This window comes from Amaranthus tricolor, chromosome 15 (genome assembly GCF_026212465.1).
Source record: "Amaranthus tricolor cultivar Red isolate AtriRed21 chromosome 15, ASM2621246v1, whole genome shotgun sequence".
NCBI lineage: Eukaryota > Viridiplantae > Streptophyta > Magnoliopsida > Caryophyllales > Amaranthaceae > Amaranthus > Amaranthus tricolor.
This window is the reverse complement of record NC_080061.1, coordinates 7,361,760-7,374,371: the sequence shown is the minus strand read 5'-3', so window position 1 is coordinate 7,374,371 and position 12,612 is coordinate 7,361,760. Positions and strand designations below refer to the sequence as shown.

Sequence of the window (12,612 nt, the reverse complement as noted above, 5' to 3'; positions counted from 1 at the left end):
CTATTCCATTAAAAAACGAAAAACGAAAAATATACTTTATTGAAATTTTATTTGAATTATTTAATAATATATTTTTATAATATTATTTTTTTATAATTTTTAGTTATGCATAGTTTATAATATTATAAGTGATTAAAATTATATATTAAATTGTGTAAAAAATAAAATATAACAAGTATAATAGTCAATAAGACGAAGTGTAGTATTGTGTATCTATAATCACACATTATAAGCAAATTCAATAAAAAATTATAAAACTGTTGACAATGTCAATTATTTAACCATATCTCTTTAAAATCTAACACATCAATGGGTAAATACTAAATTTGTTAAAAGTGATTATTAATTAGGAATACTAAATTGTCAACTATTTTAAAAAAAATAGAGTTTTACATTCGACTGAAATAAAAGAACTCATATCCGATGCTTTGTGAATTATTTAGTGTTAATAAGAACTATTTTCTTATATTTTTAAAATAAAATATTTTATGGAGAGTAATTTTATCAATTGATTAGGTTATCTGTATTTAATTATTAACTTTTTATCTTACTTTTTAGAGTTTGAGGGTATAATTTTAGATTTATTGAAAAAAAGTTGATGAAAGTCAACGTGGTGTCACGAAATATAACAATTTTGCATTTATTGAAAATCTATCATAATCAATGTTATAAACAATATATCAGATTGAAAGACTCGTTGTTAAAACTTAAAAGTTGTATCAAATAATAATGTGAAAGAGTTATGCAAAATGACGTGTTTATCTACATTAATTTTGATTTTGTTAACAATTAGTCTCTTGAAAGACCATATTTTTTTAGAGATATATCTCAAGCCCAACCTATCAAAGATTAATACCTATTTATTGTATTCTTAATGTCTACTTACATTATCCTTAATGCTTACTTACCGTATCCTTAATACCTACTTTTAATATCTTAAATGTCTACTTACATCATTCTTAATGCTACTTACAATATTTTAAAAAATATATAATGAGCCGGCCCAATTAGAGATGGTCTCAAAGAGACCGTCTCCCACAAGAATTTGTGTTTTGCTAAGGTAGAGTGATATTTGGTTTCCGTTGTTATATACACCCTCTGTTCCTTAAAGTTATTTCCACGAGTAATATTCATGGAAATTAAAAAAATATATAGTTTCTTTTAGTAGTGGATGTAGTATTATTTTATTGAATAATAAATTTAATGGAGGAATAATGAATTCTGCAAGCATTAAAAAATATTAAAATAAAGTTAGTGGGAAAAAATATACAGACGATAACTATTAAAAAATGTTTGATAAAAATAAATGGGAAACATGTAGAATCATAAGCAATAAAATAATAAAATAAAATTAGTAGAAAATAAATAGGGACTATAAATGTTAATAAAATAATAAAATGAAAAAGAATAAAATTAATTATGTGAAAAATTTATGATATAAATGAAAAGATTTAATATAACCCTAAAAGGTGTGCCTTCATTCAACTTTTAACTACCGTCCATAATGTGCCTTCATTCAGCTTAGAGGCCAACCATCCACAGGGGCGGAAGAACGAAAATCTGAATTTAGTAATTGGGTGAAGGTTGTACAAAATAGAAGTTGGAGGTCATTAGGAGTTTGATCCCCTCATTTATATCATATTTTCCTACCAAACTTTTGATAATTTGAAACAAATAAGTATTTTTAATAAAAAAAATAAAAAAAAGTTTTGGGTAAACTTCATTTAAAAAATAAGTGTCTTAATGTCTGAGTTTAAAGTCGGGTATGTTCGCAGTTACTAACAGCGAACAAAAAAAATGGTCAAAATTGTTTGTACGCAGTTATTAATGATGGCCACGGAGCGGGTTACCCGGAACCGAACCGGTCCCGAACCGCTTGAAACCGTCTCGGAACCGGAACCGTTCGCGACAGGTTTCGAACCGCGGAACCGTGAAACCGCCGGAAAAAACTGCTTGAACCGGACCTAAGAACCGCGGGATGGAACCGGTCCAGCAGTTCTTTGGAACCATCCGAAAAAGAGTCGTTAACTAGCCGTTGTGATATTTACTATAAATACACATCACTTTCAATCATTTTCATTCACAACTCATCCCTTCTCCTACTCTCTCTACTTAATTACGCAATTATTCACTTAATTACATAATTAGTCTTTTAATTATTTCTTAATTTAGTTAATTACATAATTAGTCTATTAACTATTTATTTATTTCTTAATTCCATTATTATTTCAATATCATCATGTCTTCTTTTTTGAAGCTTATATGTGTGTAACAGCACATTGGATAGATCAAAATTGGATTATTCAAAAAAAAATAATTGCTTTTGAGATAATGCTCGAAAGACATACGGGTGAAAACATAAAATACAGATTAATAGAGGTATGTAAAGAATGGAACTTATTAGATAAGATATTTTGTTGTTCTACCGATAATGCAACCGCCAACATTAAATGCATCGAACTTTTGTATAACGTACCTGCATTTAGTTTTATCCTTGGGGGTAGATTATTACATGTACGTTGTTGTGCTCATATAGTAAACTTATCTTGCCAAGCAGGTATAAAACAATTAAGTGATTTATTAGATCCCATTAGAGACATAGTGAAGTGACTTAGAGTTGGACAGGTAAAGAGAACATATAAGCAATTATGTAACCATTATCAACTAAAAAAAGTGTATTGGTCATTCGATACTCCTACACGTTGGGGCTCAACCCACGATTTATTAAAAATAGCGATTGCTTATCGTCCAGTTATAACACAACTTTATAGTGAGTGTACAAATAGCTATATAAGTGATGACACATGGGAACTAGCTATAGGTGTACAGAAAATATTAGAAGCGTATGACCACACAACTAAGATTTTTTCATATGTTTACGAACCAAACGTCCACTTAGTAATAAGTGAATGTATTACTATTTTTTATCATCTTGTTAAACATTCGCATGATGATACTAACACATATTTAAAGCCGATTCTTGCAGATATGATGGACAAGTGGAAGACATATTTTACTGATTTTCCTTTTATTTATGGAATTGCAACAATTTTAGACCCATGTTTTAAGATAGAAGTCCTTACTAAAGTAATTGGATTTACTACCAATCATTAGATCGCCTGCCTAGTGATGTACATAATTATATTGGAACTTGTAAAAAACTTTTAGCAGAACTTTATGATTACTATGCTAGTGTATATAACCAAGTCGCGATACGTCTAGGCGTGCTAGCGTCTCGGCACGTCCCACTTATTATAATTCCGTAATAGCTAACATAATAAGCCAAGATGATAGTTTTGTAGGATCATCTTCTTCTTCACCCTCCACTTCATATTTAGAATTAGATAATTATCTTAAACATCACTTTGAAATTGACCAAGGTAGCTATAATATTTTAGAATAGTGGAAAGAAAAATCTATAAAATTTCCCATATTATCGAGAATTGTAAAGGATATCCTTGCAATTTCTGCTTCTACGATTGTGTCGGAATCTGCTTTTAGTGCAGGTAGAAGAGTTTTAGACGAAAAGAGATCTCGTCTTGCTCCACATAGTATTCAAATATGTGTTTGCAAGAAAGATTGGGATCAAGCGGAGCTTCGAACACAAGGACTAAAGAACGATGATGATCAAGGCGATGATGATCCATGGATGATGATGGATACATCTGCATCATCGTCAGCGGAAGCATCTAACCAACCAGATGATGATGACGAAGACGAAGACGAATAGAATCAATCGGACAATGATCAATCAACATTCAACAACTACAAATAAAAGGTATGACAAAGAACTACGTGGGCTTTGATTCCTTCGGGATACGTAGGCAGCTTAGTATTCCTTCGGGTACTAGGTTCAAGTCTATTTTCTCCCTCTTTTTTTATCAATCATCTTTATCGTTTCTTATTAATTTATTTTTTTCATTCTTTTTAGTAAATATTTTAATAACGATGACAAGCAATGAATCTCGCTAATAATCAAGTAATCATCAAAGGTACGTCCGCATTATTATAGTATTTTTATATTATATTTAAAGGAAAAATAAAAATGGAACCAATGGTTCGACCCGCGAGCCGGAACCGCCTCATGAACCGCCTCGGAACCGATTGGAACCGGAACGTTCGAATCAGGTTCCAAATGGAACCGAAACCGGCCCAACCCGGACCGTGGCCATCACTAGCAGTTATTAACTGTGAACAAAAGAGAGACAATGTCATAACGCTACATGGGACGGAAAAAAAGAAAATTATGTTTGTTCGCAGATAGTAACTGCGAACAAACATTGCTTCCTTTTTTTGTCCCATCTAACGTTATGAGTACATTCTCAACATTTTGTTCGCAGTTAATAACTGTGAACAAACAATTTTGATTTTTTTTGAATAATTTTTTTGTTCGTTGTTAGTAACTTCGAACATACTTAACCTTAGGCTCGGATATAGTGACGCTTTTTTTGAATTAAGTTTATCCGAAGCTTATTTTTTAATTTCTTTTTGTTAAAATTAATTATTTTTTTAAAATTTTCCCAAATTTCCCCATTTTTTTTCCTAAATTATTCTATTTGTAACAATTTAACCCATGTATCTCACAACTCGGTCTAATGTTTGTTTTTATGAGTTTTGTAGGGCTATGAAGAAAAATAACACAAGAAGAACCTCTGAGGTTCCTAACCTTGTTATGCGAAGAATTCTAGTTGAGGTCGTACTAAATCTTGAAAGCCATTAATTAAGTTGAGTCGAAAGCAAAATGAGAGTCCAAGCCAAGCCTAAGGGTGAATAGTGTAAAAGAATCAAAGGAGCAAAAAGGACCCAAGGTTTGCCGAGCACTAGGGCCAAAACTGGATTGGGTGTGAAGGTGGCTACTTACATACACTATGTTCGAATACCAATTTAGAAGAGAAAAGAAAAGAAAGAAAGGGTAAGGGAGGGAAAGAAAGGAAGGGAAGAGAAATGGAAGAAAATAGAACAGAAGGGAGATAAAGTTTTCCTTTCAAATCTTTTCAATTTTGAAAGATTGAAACTTTAAGAAAAATCCATTATCAAATCCCTTTAAATTACCTCCCTTTCCTTTCCATCAATTTCCTTCCATTCAAACACACCTATAAAATTTTAAGAAGAAAACCTGAATGCCCAATCAAACTGATTTTGGTCGGGCGCACATAGTCAGCCCATCCCCTTACCTCAACCAACTTTGTGAGCCAAGGAGAACTTGATCCATTAGATCAGATGCCGTGACTCTTTATTTCTCACACCTCCTTATTTTTTCCCTTTTTATGATGCTCCCTTATTTCTAAAATATGAGTTATCTTTAATTTCATTTACAGAAACAAATTTCATCAACAAAATAATGAACCAAGACACATCTTATTAGAAAATTAAATTATTTTGTCTACAACTGCTGCAAACATAAAAGGATTTGAAGTCAAAAATTTTCTAAAACTAATTATAATTGAAAAATACCCATTTTTAAAATTCAAATAGGACCATGGATATTAAAAATCCTACTTTAACATTATGTTTGGATAGTAATTTTAAAGAGAAAAGAAATTAAGGGAAGGGAAAGGGAGGGAAGGGACAGGAAGGGAAAAGAAATGAAAAAAGGAAAAACTCTTGTTTGTATAGAAGAAATGGAATGGAAAGGAAGGAAGATGAGAATTTTCTTCATATCTTTCTAACATAAGAGAGATTAGGACCTTAAAAATAGTATCCATCAAATTCTTCTAATTTCTGCCCCTAAATCCCATCTCTTCCATTTTGTTATTCAAGTAAGGGATTCTTTCCTCCTTACAAATTCCTCCTTTTTTTTTTCCTTTATTTCCTTTCATCCAAACACACCCTAAATGAGATTAATGCAGTGTAAATTGAGTGTGAATGGTGTGATATCTTTTGGTCAAACTATAACATTTTTCCACCATCTATAAATTTATTTACTCTATTTGGAGTTTATAGCAAGGGAGAAAAACGAGCAACTCTAAGTTAATAACCGTTATTTGCAACCTTAACAAATCACACTCATGTGGAGAGATTTGATAGTGTGACATTTTTGAAATTGTAATTTATCTTATTGTATTTTGCTTATTTTATTAGTATATTTTTTGTCTTTTATTATAATTTACAAATTATGGTGATTAATAAGGATTTTCTTTTAGAAAAACTAAAAGAAGTCAAAGGAGTGCACGTTTAATGAAAACATTAATCAATCAATCAACCTATAAAATAAAAATCAAAGAAGACGCGCTCAAAACACAAATCAGACACGTTTATTAATTGAACAGTATTAATCAATATAATATCAATCCATTAATTTTAAATATAAAAATTCCAAACATTAATTATTACAAGAAGTAATGGTTGTATAAACTTGTTATATTTTGGTGTCGCACATGATTCTAATTGTTAGGTAAAAATGCTTACAATTTTAATATATTTTTGTTTTTCCATAAAGTTCTCATAAGGAATATTAATAGGAATTAAGAAAAATAAAATATTTTAGATAGTAGATAAATTATTTTATTGAATAATAAATTTGATGAAAAAAAAGTAAGAACCATAAACATTAAAAAAATATTAAAAAAAATTAATGGAAAAAATATGAGGACAACAACTAATAAGAAATGTTTTTATAAAGTTACTAGAAAACACGTGGGGATTATAAGAAACATAAAAGATTAAAATAAGGTTACTGAAAGATATGTGGGGACCATAAACATTATTAAAATATAAAAATAAAGATGAACAAGGTTACTTTGTCTAAAATTTATGACATAAATAGAAAGATTTTTTATGTGAACAACAAATAAAACACCCCAAATAACAAATGAAAATTTCTTTAAGAAATAGATGGAGTATACATTAAGGTTAGTACACATTAAAATAGTATGTACCAAGTCTATACATGACTTTTTCTTTATGAGAATTTATTTTATATAAATCAGTCTCACCATTACAAATCTTCAATCTTTTTAAACGTTAATGTGTTTAAGATTTGAAGTGTCAATTTTGATGTTCAAAAAAATATTCAACAATTAAAAATGAGTAATTTAAATACAAATGTAGATGTTTTAGTTTAACCTCATTTACTTTTACTAGGAAATTAAGAAGTTAGGAATGTAAGTTAAAGTTGTGAAATATTTAAAATAAGATATTACAAAGAGTAAAGTTAATGAGATCATATCTAGAATAAAAATGAAGTAAATTCACACTATATCAGAATACAATAGGTCTTTTGAGAGTCTGTTTCTTTGAGAGACGACTCTCAAAGCCCAGTCCAATGTACAAAAATACCTATTACGCACATGCATTTTACAAAAACACCTACTATAATTATTAATAGTTATTTTAAACTAGTTTTAGTATGCATTTAAACTAGTTGTAGTAGATATTTTTGCATATTGAAGTAGACATTTTGAATAGTTGATGTAGGCAATTTAAACTAGTTATAATAAGTATTTTTGTAGATTGAAGTAGACATATAAAAACCTACAACACATAACATAAAGTCCTACACCAAATAACTTAAATACCTACAACACATAATATAAACACCTATACATAACATAAATACCTACAACAAATAACCTAAACATCTACAACACATAACAAAAATACCTACAACACATAACAAAAACACATACAACAAATAACCTAAACACCTACAGCACATAACCTAAACCCTTACAACAAATAACCTAAACACCTACAGCATGTAACACCTACTTGTCAACTTCAACATATTAAAAACACCTATTTGACATACTGTGAACTTCTACTTAACGTATCCTAAATGCCTACTTGAGGTATTCTAAACCTCTATCGATTAAGCATTTAGTTACATTACATTTTCCTTTTTTGTATGTTAAAAAAATCTAATGGGGCGGCCCAATTGAGAAGGTCTTTCACAACAATTTGTGATAAGGATAAGCAGGACCATCTCGTTAATTATTGGACCCTAGAGTGAAAGATAAAAATAACCCTTAAAAACTTAAGACGTACTAAATTACAGGGAAATTCCACATGGTAGCATCGAACTTTTGAGAGCATAGAAATGGTTTAGGGCAAATTATAAAGACAACAATCAACACTTAATAAGGCTAGAAACGTCAAAATGGTTGATTTAACGGAAATTGACAAGAATTTAACGGAAAATGCAACGACAGTTAAATAAGGCATAGACTGGATGCTACCATGTGAAAAAATCTTACAAAAGTGTTACCACTGGAATTATATAATACTCCTTTTTTATATCATTGATATTTTAACAATTTTATAAAAAACCATAATAACTCATATTATATAGTCTAAAAATATAAATTTCATCAAAATTTAATTCAAATTAATAATTAATTTTTTTAAAAAAATTTTGAACTGTCAAAAATTTTAAACACTGCACAATAGCCCATTTTGCTCTTAGTAATTGGATATGGTTCATAAAATAGACCCTGTTAAATGAGAATATGTGTGTGTGATTAATTATTGTGTGTTTATTGGAACCCACCATTGCCCTTGCCTGTTCAAGTATTTCTTCTCCTACCCCAAATTCTTCTGCACCATACTCATTACTCAGTCTCTGTCTCTCTCTCTAACCCTTCTGTCACTCTCCATTTTGCCCTCTTTCTGCTTGTCACGTCTTCCATAATTATATTCTCTCTGTATATTCTTCTTTAAATCAGTGTTTATTAACTCAGAAATCATGGGATCTTGTATATCATCAATCAATAAAACTTCTCCGTCTACTAAACCTGATCAGATTATGTCCGTCGATAAATCTTCTTCTTCCGTGCCTTCAACCCCCATTAAAGATAAACCCTATGTTCCGGTCGATCCTCCGATTATACCCGTTTCTAAATCCCGAGTTTCTCCTTTCAATTCCGTTTCTTCTCTTCGCAGTATCGGTGGTAATTACTCCTTTTCTTTTACTTCATTGTTGACGTAAAAATTGGATTGGGTTTTTTTATTTGGAGTTGTCTGAGGGATTGGGAATTTGATTTTGGATTGTTTACTTTAATTATGCACTACTTTTTATGACCTTTTTTTTGTTTTTTAATTGATTTTTTATTTTATTTTGTATTGATATTAATGTTAATTATTGTTTGTGCCTTTTGGATTGAAGTGTTATGGACAATAATATTTGATTGATTGATCATAATAATAGTGATGTATTATAATTTTGTCCTAATCATTGATGTGCTAATATGTTGTTTGATGGGTTTTTGTTTGTGATTGAATTTCTTATTTAATTTGGTTTTTTAATCTTATTTTTAAAAGTTGTAATTAAGAGAAGAATCAGCCATGGGACTCACTTGATTGGGTCCTTTTATTTCACAAGAATATTCATGTACTTGGTAGACTTTTAAAATTTGATGCTTTTACCACCTTCCTAAAAAGTAAATGTAATTTTTATGGTCATACTGCCTCTCATTTACTTGTACTCAACTGATTGTACTCGGGTAAAAATTATAAAAAGTTTGATATTAATAATATTTATATTAAGACGAACCAAACAAGATACAACTTGACTATGTTTAAACTTATGGATAAAACACATGTTAAAAGTGATTAATGTGCAACAAAATCTTTAGAAATTTTTTTCATTTAGCTGGTCTTATATGAGACCATCCTACTACAAGATGAATTTATATGTATATTTTTCTTATTAATCATTTTAAGATTGTAAGTATTATTTAAAGATAGTAAATGAGTATTGGACCAGTCCAATAAAGACGGTTTGACTATGAGACCACTGAGAATTTGTGTTTTTTATTTATCTTTACGTTGGAGTGTTGAGAAAAACTTGTAGCTAAAGATATATTTGGGATCTTTTGGTCATTGATTGAAGAAATATCATTTGTTGAAGTAGAGATAGAAAGCTTGGAGCCGAAATAATCAAGTTATTCGGTTTTGAATTCAAATGGAATCTAGAAATATGGCTTCTAAATTTATGTGCTTTTTTAATCTAATTTTTGTGGAGTTGCAAGTGATTTTTAGTATTGAGGGTCTTTGCAAATCATTTTATCTTTTTAGGTTTTGTCCAACCCTTCATACCCTGCATAGCCTTCAAATGTTTATGGAGAATTACTTCTTGATATGGTTTTTCTTCGCACTAGCTCAAAAATTAAAACTCATGATACTTTGCTTTCCCACTGACAGGTAGCAAAGATGAAGCCTTTTTTGACACTCAAGGTTGGCTAGACTCGGATTGTGATGATGATTTTTATAGTGTCAATGGAGGTAATATATGTTGGGAATGATTTCAATAGCTTGATTGTTGAATAATAATCCACAATTTTTTGTTTTGTAAGTGTTGATTTTGAGCTTGCCTCATTTTTCAATTGTTGATATAGTCCTACAGTCCTATTGTTTTCTCATCCCTAAGGTCTAGAGCAAGTGCTAGATCATTAGCCAAGCCGAAAATTTTTATGTTAACGTCAAAAATAATAAAGGGGAAGGGTTTTGAAAATTGCTAGGAGGTATTTTTAGCGGTTTTGTTATGTTGAAAGCGAGGCATACAAGTATTGTGACTCAAACATAGAGTTGAAATAATTTATACGCTAAATTCCTAGTATATACCACATTGTCACTGATTTTCGAGGCTTGGCCGTGGCTAGCTTTCACCACTAATAGCTTCGCCCCACAGCTAAAGCATAAAGTTCTTAAAGACTTGAAACTAATTACAGGGTATTGTTTCATAAATTTGCAGATTTCACTCCTTCTCGTGGAAATACTCCTGTCCATTATGCATCAGGAACCCCTCGACTAAGCAGAGTTTTTTCCCCTCAAGTCAGTAGGGCTGTTTTTGAAGGCAAACTCCCCATGCAAAGTGGTACGTTTGGCAAATTTGTTGGCGTTTCTTCTTTTGTTTGTTTGTCTATATGTCCATAGTATAAAAATGCGGTAATGGGCACAATCATTGTAACTAACGCATCAGTGATGCATTAACATGAGTGATTTGGTTATCGAGACGCCTAAATATCGGTCAAAATTATAATATATCCCCGATACGACTCAATATGCGATTTTTTTACACCTTTACAAGGTCGGAAATATCGGTTCATTTATTTTGAAAACCTTTACGGCATGGTTTGTGGTGGTCTTATTTTTACTCTGTATATGTATTTAAATTTATTAATTATAAGTAAACTACCGAAAACGATAATTTATCATGAGAGTTGACTAAATAGAGACCTGATGAGGTTGAATTTTACAAAATCTAGTGGTAATAGCAGAAGGAGTCTATCAAGCTTATATATTGATCAACTTCTCTCTAATTTATTGATGTACTTTACACTTAGGATTATTTTTCCGACAAAAACAGAAAAGAAAATATGAGCATCTACTAGTTCATATACCCCACAGCTCATAGTACCTAGAAATATCTTGTGTGATGCTATTTTCATCATCTCTGTCGGGACAGTAGCTTTACCTTTTTTGCAGTTTCTGTATGTTCCTTTTCTGTATCATACAGTGTTTTATCAGGATTCCTTTTCTCTTTCCTTTGCAGCATCAAACAGATCTCGAAGCAGTACATCAGTTCGTCGAAGCTTCTCATCTACTCTGACTCAAGAAACAGGACCAATTTCTGAAGTCGCCGGTGATCCAAATTCAGGTACATCCACAAAACCTAAGAGCAAAAAACTTGCCGATCTTTTTAGAGAAAGTATGAGGGAACGCGATGGTGTAGGCCTAACAGTAACATCTCCATTGCCACCTAAATCGGCAAACAGAGCTCCATCTGCTCTGCGCTACTCCGTCTCGAGCACTGACATAGTCGATGACAATCTGCCTGTAGAAGACAAGTCTGCCAAGTACAAACATCGCTGCTTTCCTCGATTGGTTTACGTTCGTAGCTTTAGTGAGAGTAAGAGGACTTCTACTCCTCCGACATCCATGAATGGTGATTTAAAAGCTTGACGAGTTTGTTCGCTACGATTGTGATTCGCTAGATTTTGCCTGGTGTAGGAAGATTATATGGGCTGTGTAATCTTGATGGATGAATCAAATATATGTACTATGTAGTACCTTGTACAAAGTTATAGTGTTAAACAACTAAGCAAAGGTTTATATGATTTCCTAAATCTTGCCATGAGATGGTGATAAGGTATACCTTGTACAAATTGAGTGATTTTAGATGGTGTTGCTAAGAAATTGAAATAATTCTTCCCAATTATGATATTTGTTGTGTATTAATAATGTTTTATACTTGTATTCTCCCTCAAACTGATAAGAGAAATATATAAAATAATAATAATAGTAATATATTTGAGGGAACTAATGGTGATTCTTCAAATATTCCCTCCGTTTCTTTTCAATTGTACCATTTTCTTATTTGGGCAATTCACTTTAATTGTATCATTTTTATTTTAAAACATAATTTTTGAACCAAATTGCCCTTATATCATTCATGTAATTACCAAAACACCTTTTATTTTTTTTTTTACTAAATTACATTATTTAACCCCCCAATACCCACTACATCGGATGGGAATACTATTTAAGGTGGTCCTTTCCACTTTGTTGATATTTGTGTCCAATCCAAATGGGACAATTGAAAAGAATTGGAGGGAGTATGATCTTTATAGATTTTTTTTATTATAAGATATAAGATAGGCTGAGTAAAGAGGA

At 30.9% G+C, this 12,612-nt stretch overlaps 1 protein-coding gene across 1 annotated transcript; it reads left to right on the top strand.

The window, feature by feature from the left end:
* Nucleotides 1-8,467: 8,467 nt before the first annotated feature.
* Nucleotides 8,468-12,262, top strand: LOC130801578 (uncharacterized protein At3g27210-like). Its single transcript, XM_057665452.1, has 4 exons — nucleotides 8,468-8,888; nucleotides 10,141-10,221; nucleotides 10,691-10,813; nucleotides 11,492-12,262. Exons 1-4 carry the CDS (start codon nucleotides 8,684-8,686, stop codon nucleotides 11,899-11,901), a joined length of 819 nt encoding a protein of 272 aa, XP_057521435.1. The 5' UTR covers nucleotides 8,468-8,683; the 3' UTR covers nucleotides 11,902-12,262.
* Nucleotides 12,263-12,612: the final 350 nt, after the last annotated feature.

What these genes read in the sequence shown, in the direction of transcription:
- LOC130801578 (XM_057665452.1), top strand. Translation starts at nt 8,684, where the DNA reads ATGGGATCTTGTATATCATCAATCAATAAAACTTCTCCGTCTACTAAA. An exon ending in TTTTTATAGTGTCAATGGAG is followed by an intron (nt 10,222 to 10,690) that starts GTAATATATGTT and finishes ATAAATTTGCAG; the next exon opens with ATTTCACTCCTTCTCGTGGA. An exon ending in CAAACTCCCCATGCAAAGTG is followed by an intron (nt 10,814 to 11,491) that starts GTACGTTTGGCA and finishes TTTCCTTTGCAG; the next exon opens with CATCAAACAGATCTCGAAGC.